The sequence below is a fragment of the Schistocerca gregaria genome, chromosome 1, assembly GCF_023897955.1.
Source record: "Schistocerca gregaria isolate iqSchGreg1 chromosome 1, iqSchGreg1.2, whole genome shotgun sequence".
NCBI classification, from domain to species: Eukaryota; Metazoa; Arthropoda; class Insecta; order Orthoptera; family Acrididae; genus Schistocerca; species Schistocerca gregaria.
In genome coordinates, this window is record NC_064920.1 from 333,106,577 (window position 1) to 333,126,114 (window position 19,538).

General features: G+C 41.2%; 1 protein-coding gene across 1 annotated transcript in view; it reads right to left on the minus strand.

Annotated features, from left to right (window-relative positions):
* Window positions 1–18,975, minus strand: part of LOC126344273 (esterase FE4-like) — a 98,623-nt gene extending 79,648 nt beyond the window's left edge. Inside the window, exons 1-2 of the mRNA XM_050002007.1 lie at window positions 18,835–18,975; window positions 16,114–16,254 (exon numbers count right to left, since the gene is read on the minus strand). Of these exons, the coding sequence (XP_049857964.1) occupies window positions 16,114–16,254; window positions 18,835–18,891 (198 nt within the window). The 5' untranslated portion in view covers window positions 18,892–18,975. The remainder of the gene's footprint in view (window positions 1–16,113; window positions 16,255–18,834) is intronic.
* Between the last annotated feature and the right edge of the window lie 563 nt (window positions 18,976–19,538).

Consider the following 19,538-nt stretch of genomic DNA (forward strand, 5'->3'; position numbering starts at 1 on the left):
ACAAGTTTGTCAAACTAGCCGCCCTACCTGCACCTCCAGCTCCGCCCAACGACAGCGCACCGGCCTTGGTGGAAGATTCTGGGTCGCATACTCCGTCACCTAGTTACTACCCACAGGAGCACAGGCCCGCTCAATCTTACTGTTTCTTCCACGCGAGATTCAGGGAGCAAGCACGCAAATGCCAGTCGCCGTGCTCTTACCCAAACTCCAACCGCAGGTAGGCAGCGGTGCCACCTCCTGCGACATAAACAACGTGCACCATCCAACGTTGCATTCCGTCTTGGACAACAACAGTAAGTGTGGTCGAGTCTATGTCCGAGATTTACAATCGGGTGTACGGTTTCTGGTAGACACTGGCGCAGATGTCTCTTTGCTACCGGCTCGCCTAGCGACCAATAAAGTGCAACCGCACAAAACAGTACTTCGTGCAGTGAACTTGTCTACCTTACAGTGTTCGGGTTCTACAATGTATACAGTGAAACTTTCGCCTGAGTGCAAGCTGAAGTGGACGTTTTTAGAGTCAACAGTTGAAGAACCTATTCTCGGAATTGATTTCCTCAGGCACTATCAGTTGTCACTAGATTTTGTGAAAAATACTGTGTTTTACCCCCCACTGAACAAACATATTCCTTTCGCTCCGCCGAGTGACAGTTCGGCTAACACCAAACATGTACACTGGGCTAATAAGTGCCCAAACCTATCTTGGACAAACGAGTGGCTAGCGGAGCGCGCCGAGTCTTTGAACTTGCGGATGGAACGTAGGGAAATGCTGTTGCATCCCCGCGACATACATCACGAGTTGACCTCCACACAACAACGCCTCGCGTCACTACAAGCGGACGACTCGTCGGCTACAGACAAGGTTAGTCCATGCCAATCTGGTGTTCCCGTGCCCGCACACATTAATGACAATGTTGTGAACTCTGCAAACTGTGTCAGCATTCACCCTTGTAATGACAGTGTATGCCTGTGTGCTCATGTTCCATGTGTTTCGAATGAACAATTAACCTCCCAAGCCCGTGGCAATGAAATACAGCCGTCTGCTGTTAGGCCACACCCACTCGGGCCTACAGACCGCGTAGCGGCACGGCCCGCTACCAAAAACCAGTGTACCAACCTCGCCCAGGTTAACATGCGTGCGTTCGCTACGCATCCTTCGAGCGATTGGCACGCCTCAGCGCCACAGCTTTGCTTGCCTGCCACCGCCTGCTCCGCTTCACGGACATCTGACTGTTTTGCCGCGCCACGTATTGCAGTAGTCACTAATGGCACAGTTCACTGGTTACGTCTAACCGCTGGGCCGCCCATATTGCAACGCCCACGCCGCCTCAAGCCGGAATTTATGAAAATTGCAAAAGAAAAATTAGATGATTTATTACAAAAGGGAATAATTGAACCTTCTTCCGGTTGCTGGGCTAGTCCTATCTTGTTTGATCAAAAGAAAGACGGTACTTGGCGTATGGTCGGAGACTATAGGCTTTTAAATGCCCGCACCACCATTGATAAATACCCGGTCCCACACATTGCGGACTTCAATCATGCGCTCGCAGGTGCAGAGTACTTCTCTGTTTTGGACTGCAAGCATGCATTTCATCAGATCCCCATGGCTCCGGAGGATATTGAAAAGACTGCCATAACCACTCCCTTCGGGTTGTTTCAATACAAATTTATGCCGTTTGGGTTGAAAAACGCCCCCCAAACGTGGCAGCGTTTCATCAATCAAACCTTATCCAATTTAGACTTTTGTTTCGTATACATGGACGACATATTGGTTTTTGCTCATACTTTGGAACACAGTAAGGAGCATGTTCAAGTCGTGACAGACACGTTAGCAGCTGCTGGTATAGAACTGAACAATAAAAAGACTCAATTGCACCAGTCATCCATCACATTCCTAAGTTATGTTGTGTCGTCGGACGGTCTGACACCACCGCAGGACAAGATCAAGCCTGTTCTTGAGATGCCACGCCCCCAGACCTATAGGGAATTACGCAGGTTCATCGGAACAGTTAATTATTACCGTAAACATTTGCCAGCTGCTTCTGCGGTGCAGGCACCTCTCACAGATGCACTCGCAGGCTCACAAACTTCCGGCACCCGCCAGGTCCCATGGACACCAGACATGGACAAGGCATTTAACGAACTCAAACAGCTGTTGGCCTCCGATGTCACTATTGCTCACCCACATGCGGACGCGACAATGTTTATCACTACTGGCGCTAGTGACAGTGCTGTCGGCGCAGTACTGAGTCAGACATACAATGATGTTACGACACCCCTGCAGTTTTTCTCAAAAAAGTTAAACACTGCACAGAAGAAATACTCAGCATTCGACAGCAGTGTACGAGGCCATAAAACACTTCAGAACTGATGTTGAGGGACGAGATTTCTATGTGCTCACTGATCACAAGCCGTTGGTTCCTGCGATAAAAAATCCTTCGTCTGATCCGCCCCCACGACGCTTTCGTCACATCGACTACATCTTGCAATTTACAAATGACATTCGCTACATCCGAGGAGCGGACAATGTAGTTGCTGATTTTCTCTCGCGTGTAGGTGCTGTCACAACCTTAATTGACTTAACAGACCCACCTCGGTTGCAATCGGCGGACCCTGATACCATGCAGTTGATTTCGGACCACAGCTCCTCTCTCAAACCAGTACGATTTACTTTCCCCGGCATACCTGAATTAGTGTGGTGTGATGAATTGACTGGTACGTTGCGGCCGTTCATTCCTAAGCCCCTTCAGCGCCAGGTCTTTGACAAATTACACACATTAGCACACCCCGGTGTCAAAGCTTCCACCCGTCTGGTATCTGAACGGTTTGTTTGGAGAGACATGCGCCGCAACTGTCAGTCTTGGGCCCGGACATGTTTGTTGTGTCAACAGAACAAAGTTTCCAGGCACACTTCCCCATCCCTAGGCTGTTTTGCCCAACCGCCAGACCGGTTTCATCATGTTCATGTGGACCTCGTAGGAACTTTGCCCCCCTCCGAGGGTTTCCGTTACTTGTTTACAGCCATTTACAGGATGACTCGGTGGGCTGAGGCCGTGCCTATTCCAAACATTACCTCTGAGACAATAAGCCGAGAATTCTTAGATTCGTGGATCTCTAGATTTGGCTCACCTGTTTACCTCACTACTGATCAGGGATGGCAATCTGAGTCTTCAGTTTTCTCCGATTTATGTAAAATGTGTGGTATTGTCAAAATTCATACTTCTGCATACCACCCCCAAAGCAATGGGCTTGTCGAGCGATGGCATCGTACCTTAAAGTCTGCCTTGCGTTGTCATGACTCACTATGGACAGAAGCACTGCCCTTGGTGCTTCTTGGCCTTCGTGCGACTTTCAAGGAAGATCTCAAGGGGTCCGTAGCCGAGTTTGTGTATGGCCAACCGGTGGTTTTGCCTGGAGAATTAGTCGCTCCCACCCCACTTCCTTGGCCCTCCGAACTCAATTCACTTCTCGAGTGAGTGCGCTTGCACTGCAGCAAACTTCAGCCGCCACTTCCAGCTAGTCATACACCTCCGCGCGTGTACATACCGCGCACTCTAGACTCTTGTGGGTATGTGTTTCTCAGAGATGACTCAATCAAAGCCCCACTTCAGTCACCCTACACAGGTCCTTACAAGGTTGTCAAACGCTCCGGGAATAACATGGACCTCCTCATAAAAGACTCTGTAACCACAGTCTCACTCAACCGAGTGAAACCAGCTTTCATTGAGCGTCAGGTGGACCCCCCTGATTCGGCCCCTATCTCTTCCAGTCCTACTTCAAGTGGCCACTCATCTTCTCATACCATACATTCGGGTACTGATTCTCCACAGCGGGCTTCTTTGCCGAGCACTGCTTCTTCTCCCCTCTCATCTAATTCGAGTGGCCAAACTTTTCGAGGCTTCACTCCTCCCAGCCCTCGCAGTCGAGCTGCCAACCACTTGGATTCTACCATTTTGTCACCATCTTCGTGTGACAGCTCTTGGTCACGCCGTTCAATCCAGGTGGGCTCCTCGTTGCCTTCGGCCACACTCCCTCGGCCGTCAGTTGATCACCCGAGGTTGTCGCCTGCGCAGTCCAGTGCACCTGCCACACCCCTCTCCGCAAACGCTTCTCCCTGCCATGGCTTCCCCAGACCTCCCTGCCGCCCCCCCCTGGCTCGTACAGGTGCCACCCAAGAATTCACAACACATGTACATCCTGATGACATACATAAATTATCTGTTGTTATTGATGGTGATAAGGCGTGTGTGTTACTCTCGTGTGACAAAATTGAGGGAGGAAGTGCAGAAACTCGTGTGGTGCGTCGCTTTAAATTAAGCACAAGTGCTGCGTGTGGCAATTTGTGTGCCTTTGTTAGGACTTCTGGCAAGGTGATTCTCCGCCTGCCTGCAGACGAAGTGCTACACCTCCACTCCAGGACAGGACGTCGTCTTCGGCCGCCAGCTTTGCTTGCTGATTTTGCCGTCGACGTACCAGGTTTCACCCCCCGGTCTCCTACCAGTCGACCGCTTCCGCCTGACGCTGAAGAACTGTATGTTACCTTCCTAACTTCTCACCCCCCGTCCCCCCATTCACAGGGACGTACTCCATACTGCGCGGGGGGGGGGGGGCTATGTGGCGTGCAGCGCCGTAAATATCGATATTTGTAAAGAGTGTAAGTGTGCTATCTTTGAGATGGAGAGTTTGGGAAGATGTTTTCCGCTAACGGTCAGTTAGCCTCATGGACTTGTATCTGTGTAGACGTGAAGTGCTAATAAATTGTCATATGAGAGAATCCTAGTTGTTTACCTACAACTATCACCCAATTCCCTCAACACTATAGGCACAGCTGAAGGAAGTATGCAGTAATTGACATTTTACATGAAGAATGAACTTCAAGAATTTATCTGATTCTGTGAACTAATCTGTAGCTGGAGATGAGATAGGGATCTGTTACTTCACAAGCAGAGATAGGAAAAAAAGAAAGGAAGAGGACGGTTGGAAATCAAAGAATAGGTGAAATCAACACTACACAGGACTTCTACACCAGATGGATGCACAGAGGTCAGTAATTTTTTTTTAGGTTGTCAGGAAATACACTTGCCCAGAAATGTGCTTTGGCAATGCGTAAAAACTGTTGAAACATCCATCCTGTTTATCAGATTTGGCATTCTTTGGCTTCCAGATATTCCAACATCTGACATAATTTGTTGCTGAAACACATTTGGAGTGGAATATTGGTGTGGTGTCAGCTTTAAATGGATATTTTTCAGGTCTTCCAGAATTGTGGTCAATGGATAGAATCAATTCACTGTTTGATTTATTTATTTTTTCATCCATAGAACAATATACATTGTATGGATGTCGTCAAATGTTTGTTCAATACTTCTTATTAATATAAACATTCCTCTTATAGTATTTTAGTTAGTTCTACTTTTCTAATAATATCACAGAATTGTTACATAGTGCACTGTTTATGAACATTAAGTTACAGTTTAAAAATTATTAACTTTTCATTTACAGAGTAGTAACTACTATATGGCAAATATTTTTTTACACTTTGGCTAAAGGAACATGGGTCATTTGCATCTTTTATTTCTTGTGGCAATCCTGTTGTACAATATTATGCCATAATAAAATCCCCTATTTTGAGTTTATGATTTGTTTCTTCTGTTTGGATGTAAATACTGTTTGGATTTGGTTCCATGGCCCTGTAGTGTGCTGTTTTTGGTGTATGGATTAAGATTTTTTCTTATGTACATAATGTTTTGATAGATGTATTCAGGTTGAACTGTCAGAATTTCTAGCTTTTTGAATAAATCTTTACAGTGTGCTCTGTTACAGCTATTGGCTACTATTCATACACCCCTTGAAAACAGTCTGTATATTCCCAGCACTTATTCCCCAAGACATTAGCCTATTACTGAGGACTGAATGCACATATCCAAAGTAAGCTACTTTGAGGCATGAAATGCTGCACACAGTTGCAAGCCTTCCCAGGGCATAACATGCAGAGGATAGCTTCTTTCCCAAAATTCACACATGTTCTGTCCATTTCAGCTGACAATCTACATTCAAGAATTTGGTATCAGTTACACAATCTAGTTCATCATTATTTACTTTTAATATAGTATCATTGCTTTTTTTATTTAGTCAGAAATTTATCTGTTTTGTCTTTTTCACATTTAAAGTTGCTTCATTCCTTAGAGACCAGTTGTGGAGATCTCTGAGAGCTTCGTTGGCTTTTTTTGCTAACTGAGTTGAATTTGTATCTGTAATCACTATGGTCATGAGCAAGTAGGTTTTTTTTCCATACTGGATACTCTGTGGGATATCATTTATGTATATAAGGAAGAGGATTGGACCCAGTGCACTTCTCTGGGGGACAACCATACTAATTTATTTCGGGTCCGATTAGCGTTTTACAGGTAGTCTTTTAGAAATATGTGAGATTTCAATTCTTTGCACCCAGTTTGTCCTATTTGCCTTAAACCAATTCTGTGCCATACCCATTATTACTAATATTTCTGATTTGCATAGTAAAATCCTGTGGTCAGCTGTGTCAAATGACTTTAATGGATCCAAAAAAGAAAATGCCTATTGCATTCTCACTCTTGTCTAGTGCTTTAAGTACAACTTTAGTTAACTGTGATATAGCTGACTGTGTTATTCTTATTTGCCTGAAACTGAACTGTTCATTACATAGAAGATTGCATTTACTCAAGCACTTCATTGGTCTATTTTTCATTAAGGTTTCTATTGTTTTGGACATGCAAGATAATAAAGAAATTGGTCTGTGGTTTTCTAAATTTTATGGATCACCTTCTTTTTAGTATTGGTATTACTTTTGCATGTTTCAGATATTCAGGAATGCAGCCAGATCTGAAAGATTCATTAATTATTATTATCAAAGGTGTTTTGTGTTGTTTATAAATTTCTTAAGGACAGTTACTAAGATCTCACCTAACCCTGTGCATTTTTATGTTGTTTAATTGGTGTATTATCAGTGCCACTATTCTGCTATAGGAACAGGCCAGATCATATGATCTTAATGCAAAATATACAATTTTATCTTCCTTACACCAGTGTTCAGTGGTACATACAATGGTGCAGTCCAGTTTTGAAATTCTAATTCTAGTTGCTGAACTTTATTCTTTATGGGTGGTAAATTTTGATGAAATACTGTTAAACATTTAGTTCTACTTATTACAGTGGTTTCTTCCTCTTCATGCCCGACATAAAAAAATCCTTCAGATGGGATGGTGGCACTATTTTTTGCCTAATTTTACACTACCTATTTGACTTGCAGTTGCTTCCTCTTTTTCTTTTGGTGGTGTTTCTGTGTCTCCTACTGCTATTGTTGCTGTGTGCAGAAGGATCACAGTTGTTTTCTCTTCTTCTGCTGGTGGAGCTTCAGTGTGCTCAGCTGCTATTGCAGTTGTTGTGAGTGCAGATGGATACTCAGTGACAGCTCCTTCGTCCTCTGGATCAGGTGGTAATGAAGGATTGTGCCAGCCTTTGATGACCCTGCTATTCACAACACTTTGCATGCCATTTTTCTGATGACAATGGAACAGTGTCACAGTTCTCTTTTCAGGAACACTTTAATTCTCTGACTGAGTAATGATTTGCCTCTTTAATTCAGATTCATGCCATGTGCTACTAAGTGTTTTCTTGCCAGGTCATCTATGCTGAGGAGAAAAGGATTTGGATTGGACTGGCAGATCTGTCTGTATGTCAAGTTGGCCTTTGGGATCTCTTTGTTTATAACAGAAGATGTTGTAAGGCCATGCCTATGTAGTATGGCTATCACAATCACCTTTTGATTGTCTATTTTACTCAATTTGTGTCTTTGAACTGTCATTGCAATTTTGTGTCTGTTTTTTTACAGAACATTAGTGCTACTTAGAATCACAAGAATGGAGAAATGTTGGCCAAAGTGGCTGACCTCAAAACAGGATACAGTTTGAAAACTATAAATTTATGTTTACCTCAAGAAAGAACCATTCAGTGTGAACAAAATAAGTTTTCTTCTTCTTCCTATAGCTGGTATGTGAATCCAAGCATTGAAAATATATGACATATCTTGACATGGCTTGAAGATTCAAAGGCATTGTTATGTTGCCCATTAGCTTATTTGAGAATTAAATTGATTTTGTGATATTTAATGGGCATAAGTGCCAATAGTATTGAGAAGCTGATGACACTAGAGAGCTCCAAATCATATGATTACAAGTTACCTGATGGGTAATCATAAAGTTTTAATTATCCCTTCTAAAGAAATTTATGCAATTAATGTCTTGTAAGCTTCCAAGCACATGACTGTAGTCCCAATACACATTGAAATCTCCCACAGCAGCACCACAACATGCCACTAGAGAAACCTAAACAAAAAAGTGCAGCCCATTGCCACAATGGAGTATCTCGTGACAAGTCATTTTCTGCAGCAATCCATGTTGAGAGGATGGAAGTATATGAAGTGACACAGATGCTTCCAATGTGATGAACAAGACTAATTAACAAATAACAAAGTTTCTGGCCATCTGTCTGTGAAGAACTGGGAACTGTAAGAGAAGTTGAGGCCCTGTTGCTCAGAGACAGCATATCAGAACTCAGTCATGGATCAGTTTCTAGCCTCTTACTTGACATTTTGTATATGTCAAAAATTGCTGTCCACAGGCTTCTGTGGTTGCAAACACACATTGAAAAAACTTGCTAACTTGATGCAGTATGAAAATGTTGCAGCTGTGTCAGCCAATCTAGATGATTTCTTTAGTTGCCTCATCACCTTGTATGAATACTACATGTACTACTACAATCTCAAGAAAAGGAGAAAAGCGAACCAAGGAAACATATGGATTCAGTACAGCAAAAGAAGTTGAAAAGCCTACCAACACTGGGTGGGTATCATGGTATGGTGCTAACAGGTTATACTCATGAAGGAAATTCAGGCCAAGAGCATATGACTGAGGCTAGTGGAGGCTGATAACATGAAAATCATGGGAAGCCATCCAAGGGGCTGTTTCTGCTCCAGGTTGCCCCAGCTCAGTCTGTGCAAGACACATTCACACATGCTTCTGCTTTGTGATATAAAATTTTGTCTCATCCCTCTGTTTTCCTTCAATGGCAGTCAGTGACTTCTTCTTTCCATCTTCTTCTTTCTGAAATGTTTCTCCTTATGCAAGGTGTTTGCTAAGCTTCTTCAAGTCTTCTCTTTTTTCCACACTCTACTGTTCAGAATTTCCTCTCATTGTAGTCCTCTCTGATTCACATCATCTTCCATCTGGTCTCTCCATTTTGACTGTGGTCTTCTAATTGGTCTTCTTTCATATTCTGTCCATTCAGTATCTCTTTTTTATAGTCTTTCTTTGTCCATCTTTTAGTATGGCCAAGTCATCTCACCCTATTTCTCCCCATAGATTCCTTTAGGGGGCTGATCTGAAGTGTATTTTGTATTGTTTCATTTCTTATCCTATCATTTCTCATCTTACCCAGGATCCCCCACAGAAAGTGTATCTTTGTTGCTTGTATTCTACTCTGTTCTTTCTTCATCTAGGTCAAACACCTTGAGCCATAGGTCAAAATTGGCAGATAATATGACTGACATATCATGCCCTTTGTTTTGGCAGGTATTTTTAATTCATGATTAAGTCTGATACACAATAATAAAATTTTGAACAATTTTCTATCCTCTTCAAAATATTTTCCTTGACTGTTTCCTTTCCTGGTTAGCTTCTACCCTAGTATCTGCCTCTTTAATAATTTTTTCATTACAACTTACATGTTTCATTCTTTTTGTTTTTCTACTAGTTTTCATTATCTCACTTTCGCTTAAGCTGATTTCCATTCCAGCATCTTTAGTTACCATGGTGACCAGAATCTGACAACACAAGAAATGACTCAAGAACCCACAGAAGCTGGCCCACTGGCCACAACCATCATTAGGCAGTTACCAAGTGTGAACAGGAGGGAAACAACATGAGTAAGATGGACGATGGAGACAGCACACTGAATAAAAAGTCCAAATGTGTATCCAAGAATGAAAACAAAAGCGTGGCAAATCCTATGAGCAAAACAATGATGTGTAGTCATAATGATACAAGACTACAGCAAGATCACAGCTGAAGACATAACAGCAGTGCTAGCTTTAAAGAGTGACTGCAAGCACTGGCAGGGCAGCTGCTTGCATGCTTCTGTGGCCAGTGCTGCAATGGCAATAGCAGTGCTTGCAGATGCAGCATTGCATTTGACTAGCTGTCATTAAAGTTCATGCCCTCTGGTGGGCTTTCAAAATCCCTGGGGCAGGATAGCAGATAGCTCCCTCCTGAAATGGTCATGTAGGGGATGAAATGACTTGGGAAATGCTGTGAACATGCGGCACAATTGGTGTTCCAGCACTGAAGCCCTCTGGCAGATGGGAGGAGCTGGAGATGTCCAGCAGTGATGGGTTGCAGCAGCATGGGTGACATCAGATGAGGGTACAGTGGCTGCAGTGAGGCCTCGACCTTCGTGTTTCCATCCATGGAGGTCCAGAGGTCCAGTTCATAGGGCTGGATGGACATGGTTGTACGACAGTGCTCCAAATCCCTCAAAGTGCCAACCATCATGAGGCATTGCCAATATTTGGTAACCATCATAGCCAGCATTCATGCAACATTTACCTCATTTGAGTGTGCCTGCACTGCTGTGCCCAGATACAGAGATCCTGTGGCTGTGGGGCTAGGAGACAGAGGAGAGTATTCAGTTGCCATCCACAGAGGAACTCTGCTGGGCTACAGTCATGAATTGGGAGTGGTCCTATACATGCTCAGGAATGCCATGAGTTTGCTGTTTAATGCTCGCACCATATGCTCTGCCACACCATTGGAGGTTGGGTGAAACATCAGCATATAGAGGTATTTGGTGCCATTTGAAATGCAGAATTGGCTGAAGGCTGTCACCATTAATTAAGGACCATTATCTGTCACAGCAGCACAGGGAAGTCCTTCAAAGATGATAATCTAAGTGATCACAATAATTGTGGCATCTGCTGTGGTGGATACCATGCTAACAATGTATGAGCAGTTAGAGTAGGCATCTATGACAGTGAGCCTCTTGTAATCCAGAAAGAGGACTACTAAATTCAAATTAATGTGGTCCCATTGGGGATGGGGGATGGGCTGAGGGACAAAATATTGGGCTGGAGTAGCAATGTGCTGAGTGCCATCAAAACAGCAGAATGCCATAGCTTCCACATCCTTGTTCAGTCCTGGCCAATATGCATGTTGACACATGAGACCCTTCATTTGTGACATACCCCAGTGCCTGTAATGAAGGACTGGATGGCCAGGATGATGTCACAGCGTCTGCATCAGTGTTGAGCAGGAGAACATCAGTGATGATGAGAAACAGTGAGAGAGGTGATTCTGGTCCTGGAGGTCCAGACTGGCACTCTTGGGAAAATATGAAGGCCATTCATGGAGCATATAGTGCATGACAAGGTGTAATATAGGGTCACAGCACTGATCTGAGCAGACATAATGGAAAACCCAACCCAGGTATGTCATCATTCCACATCTATGTGCAACCATGAGATCTTCTTACAGTTAAAGTCCAGGTCTGGTTCCACAGGCAGGTAGATAGTGTGTCGACATTTGTGTGTCACATTATGGTTGGTTTAATTGTAAGAGCTGAGATAAAGTACCTAATGCTGGAGCTATTGTAAACATGGAATTTCCTTCTTGCAAAGATAATCATCAAAGCTTCTTTTTCTATCTGCGAGCAGTTCTTTTGAATGGGTGTTAGTTCCACAGTACTGTCCTCATTCCTATGTCCAGCACTGCACTGCACCAGAGTCATATGGAGAGATATCTTCAGCTAAAACCAGTTGACATGATGGGGAAAAGGGTGTAAGGTAGCAGATGCTGCAGCAGGTGCTTCAAATGTGTAAAAGCATTCTCACAGACAGTTGTTCACCTGTAGTAAATACCTTTCTTCTGTGACTTGTTTAACAGTGACATAATATGAGCCACTTGTGGGAAGAAACTTAGGATAATAATTCATTTACCTCATACAACCCTGCAGTTCCGTTAACTTTCTAGGGTGTCAATAGCTATGACAATGCGGTCAGTAGGTTATATCCCTTCTTTGTTGAGCAAGTGTCTAAGGTATTCTACTTGTTACTGAAAAAACTGACATTTGTGTATATGGCATTTGAGACATGCGTCAATGGTAGTTAATAGGTTGCACAGGTGGCTCTGATGGATGGTGTCAGTGACAGTTAAGTTATCAAAGTTCTGACTGCATGCAGGGATGGACATGGCTAACTGTTCCTCTGAAAGATTGACAGAGTGGAAGAGACCCCAAAAGGCAAGCAACTGAAGGGAGTGTTGATAACCAAGATGCTATATGACTTCTCATCTAGCAGAATCTGCAAATATGTGTCAGCCAAATCAGTCTGAGAAAATTATTCACCACCATCCAGTGTTGTGAGGAAGCCCTCAATACATGGTGTGGGTAGGTTTCCACTTGTGCTGAGCCTAGAGTGTGCCACAGATTTCCAGGCTCATATCTGCTTGTGTTCAGATGCAGCACCCTGTTTCTATCACACATGACCCCTTCCCGCCTCCCTACAGGTAGCGGGAACTCGATTGCTTTCACAAGACTGGAATGACTGAACCTGTTAAAACTGCCAGTTGGGCTACACCCCTGGCAGTAGTGGAGAAACCCAAACGTTCACTCCAGCTATATCAAGACATTAAACAACCACTTGAAGTTCATGCACCTTCCCTTGAAACATGTGGGAAACTGGGTCTGATTGTCCTGACAGTTTATGATAGACAATTTGGAGGTGCCCATTTTGCTGCAATGGGTGCAGTGTGTCCAATGATCTGGGCAGTCCACACATGGGTGTGCTGTGAAACAGTCATGAGATGACAGAAGACCCCACTGCCCACACTGATAGGATATGGATGACTGTTCAGGGGTCACTGGTAAATCAGAAATCAATTCATAATGATGATTATATTGGGAAAAATGCTTAAATGTATTCTGCTACCCTGGATGTGACACAGTGAATGTACTGCTGCCACTTGTGGCTGAGCCATAATATGTTCATTCGCTGTCTGTTTGATTCCCAGAGAATGAGCAATTTTCAAAATATTGCCCAAGGTAGGGTTGTCCAACTTGAGAGCAGCAGTGTATGTTCCCATATTAGGAGCCAACTGGACAGCTATGTCACAGATAAAAGAGTCTGAATATGAGGTTTCACAAGGTAAGTTCACTCAAATGAAATCAAAATGGTGACACATCCCGAGCAAATCAATCGTCCATGAGTAATAGAACTGGTCAGATTGCTGATTCTACAAGGATCTTTCTTTTGCCTTTGTATGGATTCTTGTTGACAATATAACATATTTTGTGCAGTTCCAGCGTCATGTTTTATAAGATGCTTTTCATTCATGTTAAATTTGATGTTTTGTGTATGAGATTACTCTAAGTAACTGAGCATTTTAATTGGTGTATGACTCATCCCATGCACTGTCATCAGCAATGTCATCTATATTCCATGAACTTTGCATCAACATATCATCTTTTCATTTGAAAATAAGCTTTCTTTCACATATGTCTTACATGTTACTAAGTCTTATTTATTCTTATCCAATCTGATACACTTTTTGACACTTTTGGTCAGACTGTCTGTTATTTCTAAGGCTTTTTGATGTTGTGTCAGATGATATAACTGAACCTGTGAAACATTTTTTTGGAGCACATGCTTATTCTTTTCAAGGGTTAATGCTACCTATTGGTGGAAAAATCTAGCACTAACTTTTGTGGCATAAGATGGATGTGCGGGCTTCAGGCAACAGTCTTCACCTTACATACTTAGGTAATAGTTGACAACACATATACAGTTTTTATTAGTTTGCATTGTCTATGGATGGATAAATAAATGAATAGAACAGAGGTAAATAAAACAGCACACATTGTTAAAAAGAAATGAAAATGAGCCATTAGGAAACCTGCCAAATATCTAATCAATAGATAGACAAAATCAAACTATGGAAAATCCAGGTTGGGATGTAATAATATTATGAAAAGGATAGTTGCTACTCACCATGTAGCAGAGATTCTGAGTTACAGGTAGGCACAACAAAAATAGTGCCAGAAAGTGAACTTTCAGCTAACAAGACCTTCAAGAAAAACAGACAACATACACCCTCATGCAAATGCAGCTAAACTCACATACACATGACCACAGTCTCTGGCTACTGAGGCCAGATAGATAGGCAGATAGACAAAGGCTCATAGGAGATGATCACTAGTTTTCTTTCCAGATTGTCCAGTGTGATTGGTACAAAATTAGTTGTCACAGCTAACTTCCATGCTAGGTGACATTTTGTCTCCATTTGTCAAGTTCTCATTTGTGCTGATAAGCTCTTTGAGAACACATCGACAGTTAACATTGTACAATAGATGAAAATTGTCTCAGATTACCTTTTAAGGTCAGTTATGGCACGCACATAAAAAAAAGTTTTATATCACCTCAGTTCCAAGACTTCCAGAACCTTTATAGAAAATAGGATTAGAGATCAACATAAACATCGTTTCTGCCCTTTTTATTGCTCATGAAAACCACACAATTCATGTTGTACCACCATTCAGCAAGACCTTCAGAGGTGGTGGTCCACATTGCTGTACACACCAATAACTCTAATAATCAGTAGCATGTCCTCTTGCATTGATGCATGCCTGTATTCATTGTGACATACTATCCACAAGTACATCAAGGCACTGTTGGTCCAGATTGTCTCACTCCTCAGTGGTGATTTGGTGTAGATCCCTCAGTATGTTTGGTAGATCATGTCATCCATAAACAGTATTTTTCAGTCTATCCCAGGCATTTTTGTATCATCAGTGCCTTGATGTACTTGTTCATGTCTGGAGAACAGGCTGGCCACTCTAGTTGAGTGATTTTGTTATCCTGACAAAAGTCATTCACAAGATGTGCATGATGGAGGCGCAAATTGTCAGTCCATGAATATGAATGCCTCGCCACTATGCTGCTGATATGTTTCCACTACTGGCCAGAGGATGGCATTCACGTATCATACAGCAATTACAGCGCCTTCCATGACCGCCCAACTACACCTGTCAGCCCCAAATAATGCCACCCCAAAACAACAGGGAACCTCCACCTTGTTGAACTTGCTGGACAGAGTGTCTAAGGCATTCAGCCTGACCAGGTTGCCTCCAAACATGTCTCCGACAATTGTCTAATTGAAAGCATGTGCAACACGCATCAGTGAAGAGAACATGATGCCAATCCTGAGCAGTCCATTCAGTATGTTGTTGGGCCTATCTGTACTGTACTGCATGGTGTCATGGTTGCAAAGATGGATCTCACTATGGATGTTGGGAGTGAGTTGCGCATCAAGTAGCCTATTACACTCAGTTTGAGTCATAACACAATGTCCTGTGGCTGCATAAAAAGCATTACTGAACATGGTGGCACTGTTGTCAGGGTTCCTCTGAGCCATAATCCATAGGTAGCTGTCCTCCACTGCAGTAATAGCCCTTGGGCTGCCTGAACGAGGCATAACATTGACAGTTCCTGTCTCTCTGTATCTCTTCCATGACCGAACAACATCACTTTGGTTCACTCCGAGATGCCTGGACATTTCCCTTGTTGAGAGCTCTTCCTGGCACAAAGTAACAATGCAGACACAATCAAACCATGTTATTGAGTGTCTAGGCATCGTTGAACTACAGACAACACGAGCTGTGTACCTCCTTCCTTGTGGAATGACTGGAACTGATTGGCTGTCAGACCCCCTCCACTAATAGGTGTGGATCATGCATGGTTGTTTACACCTTTGGGTGGGTTTAGTGATATCTCTGAACACTAAATGGACTGTGTCTGTGATACTTGTTTTGATTAGTGTATTATGCACCTTTATGATGATTACTTGAGATTATTCACAGTATCAACAAGTAACAAATAATTTTTCAAAACATGTAAAAAATTTTTGTTATTAGCAAGCTTTCATTCAAATAAATATAAAAATATTAAGCAGTAAATACTGTAACAGTCAGAATATAGCTACTGTTATAAGGAAAAATTATGGAAATGAGCTTGAAAAGCCATTTGTTTACCTGGAAACGCAGTGTTCCAACAGGAGGCTCTGCATAGGGCACTCCTTTGAAAGTATACATAGTTTGCCCTGATACAGATTGTTCTGCCTGACCTCTAAGACTGCCAAGGGATGTCTGAACGGTGACATAGTTGCTTTGTGCCTGAAAATGTTCAATTGGAATGAAACTTAAAAGCAATATTTTAAAGTGCTTAGTTTCAAATGTCAAATCTTATCAACTCTTAATTCTGCCTTTGTTTAGGCTACGCCTTGAATTACCCCAAGAGCTCTAGTCACTCAGACATATGGATAGTTAACAGCAACTTCTTTTTTTATAATAAAATATAGAAATCAAATTCCTTATTTTAATCACATTCCTATTAATGTGAGTACTGTAAGTTAACCACTTTTCACCTTCTCTCAGTACACAATGGCATCCTGGCAAATGAACATCTATTATAGCATGAAGAATGTAATAAAACCTTTTCTAACACTAATAACAGACATTAGTTTAAAATAGCCTTGAACTTAAAGTAACCAAATAAATATACTAATAACTGTGTGCTAATTATGTAAAAGAAAAGAAATTGGTTGGATATACTTTGTAATGTCAAAGGAACATTGAAAAACTATATCAGAATAAAGTAATAGAGCAACAGAGATACAAGATCTTCTACTACATGTTGATTTTGCAAATACACAGCTTTTAAACTCTTTGACAATCTACTCATTGAATCAAAGTGTCTGACAGACAACCATGGTTCTGTATTTCTGAGGTACTCAATAACTACCCATCTGCCAGAAAGCAAATACAAATGCCTGTAGAATTATGGTCCCTTTTGTTAGGTGAAAGTTGGAAATTGGATGTCACTTCCAGTGTCTCACTTCATTCAAATTATTTTTCAAAACTTCTGTTTATTAATGAAACAAATAATTCTAACTGTGGTAAACAGCAATAGATTCAAAACTGTCGCTTAAAAATGAATATACAGAGCAGAACAAACTCTGTACTTTACTATAGTACAGCTGACTGCTTCAAATGTTTGTATTTATTTGTACAAGGTGTAAGTAAGTTTTTATACATTTGGCCTTGATAAAAAGCCAAATTTTAAATTTTTCTTCATGTAATCATCTTTTCTCAAATTTTACCATTATCAGTAACTTTTCTTTTAATTTTCTTGTGGTATCTACTGTTTTTCATATTGCTGTCTGTCTCCTCTGCAGTACAGATGATATTTCATAGTTTGTCACCTGTCATTTTTGTTGTTCACCCATTGCCAAAACTGTATCAACTGTGTTCATAACACAGACAGTATAACTGTTTATGATACGTTTAACTTCTTAAACAATGGAAAATCCAGGAAGGAATGTAACAATATCTTGAGAAGGAAAGTTGCTACTCACCATATAGTGGAGACACTGAGTCGCAGATAGGCACAAAAAAAGACTCTCCCAATTACAGCTTTCAGCTATTAAGACCTTTATCAACAACAGACTCACACACACACACAACATGTGTGTGTGAGTTGTGTTTTTGTGAATGTGTGTGTGTGTGTGTGTGTGTGTGTGTGTGTGTGTGTGTGTGTGTGTGTGTGTGTGTGGTGACTATTGTTGAAGAAGGACTTACTGACCAAAAGCTGTAATTGTGAGTGTCTTTTTGTTGTGTCTGTCTGCAACTCAGTATCTCCACTATATGGTGAGTAGCAACTTTCCTTCTCATGATATCAGTATTTAACTTTTTAACTTACATTTTATTTCTTAACTCCTCTGCCATTAAAATAATCCTTGTTTATGGCGCACTTAGCTGTTCTGCCATTAATTGTATCTATAGCACATACTTTTCATGATACGTTTAAGAACTCTCTCAGTTTTCCCACAATATGGGAGCAACAAAAATTGCAGATGGCTACCATACTGCAGAAGAAAAAAAATACAAATAAAAGAAAACATACTTCTGCAGAAACTTCACCAAAACATGTATAAAAGAAGAAAAGATGAGTAATTTTGTGGCATAACTTTTCAAAATGTATTTCTCTTTAAAGCAAACATGGATGCAAAATTTGAGCCTTTGCAAAGAACACCACCTCTGTATGAAAACCCAAATAAAGCTTTGAAGCTTTTTCTGCTACACATTTTTCACTATCAAGGTCCCCAGAAAAGCTATAATTTTAATCTGCACAAGAAACTTTCAAGTTCTTTCTGGAAACTTTCAAATAGTACTATTGGCACTGGAAAGACCCCATTATTCATAAATAAATTAAAAAATTGTTTAGAGACATTCTTTCAATGTAATATTAAAGAATATTTGGAGCTAGACATTAGCACTTCTACAATATTTTTAAAAAATCTGTTCAGTTCATAAATCAAATTACACACAGGCATTTCCTTTTTTTTGGTGGGTGGAGGTGGGGGATGGGGGCTGGGAGGGGGTAACTGGTGGTGAGGTAGGGAGAGGGGGGGGGGGGGGCGGGATACAGCTGAAACAAATTTTCCCAAGATCAGACCACACAAGTATTACTTCCCGGAGAAATAGTCCAAGATTAATGTGCATTTTAACAAATAAAGATTATGGAAAAGTAACTTAAGAAATATTTACAAGTATAAACCTATCTGCCACAATATCTAGTGAGTGAATCCTCTATTGGCTTAAATTTCTAATTCAAGATGCAGGCATATACATCACAGTAACTTTTTACATCTGTCCTGTATTTAGAAAATTTTGTTTAATGGAACACTAACTTACCACACAATACTGAATTAGGAAAATTACTGCAAAGCAGTTTTGTAAATTGGATATCATGTTATCTAGTAATATGAGGCACTAGTACTCTGTACTTGATTCCTTAGACATTAAAACCCATTTGGTTTCATATTTATAGATTGAGGTGTTTTTTTTATCTATCATTAACACTTTATCAGCAGTTAAGTGCGATAAAATTTCATATCAGACTCATACAGAAACAAACAAACTCATTTCCGAGGTTCATGATTTTAAAGTACTTACATCTTAACTGATAGCTGTATCTTAAAAACTCTTGTTTGCTCCTCACTCACTTAGATAATAAGTGAAAGTACCACACCTACCAGTAGAGTAATTGAGGACATGTTAGAACTTCTGCACTCATTGTGAGAACTATAAAATTCAAAAGAGACTGGACAACTGATGTTAAATTTACACAGGAAATATTTTCATGATCTGATAGTCACACCATAGTGTCATAAACCAGTAGCATAAAAGTGTATTTTATTACCCTACACATTTTTCATGGAATTCATTTTATCCAGTAGTTTCTGGCTAGTTATTATGATACTAACAACCATTCAAAATCATATATTACCAGAGAGCACTGAGTAACTGATACCCAAAAACCACTGAATAATAAATTTATTTCACATAATGTGATGTTTTTAAAGATATTTGCAACAGATGAATGAATCCTACCTGTG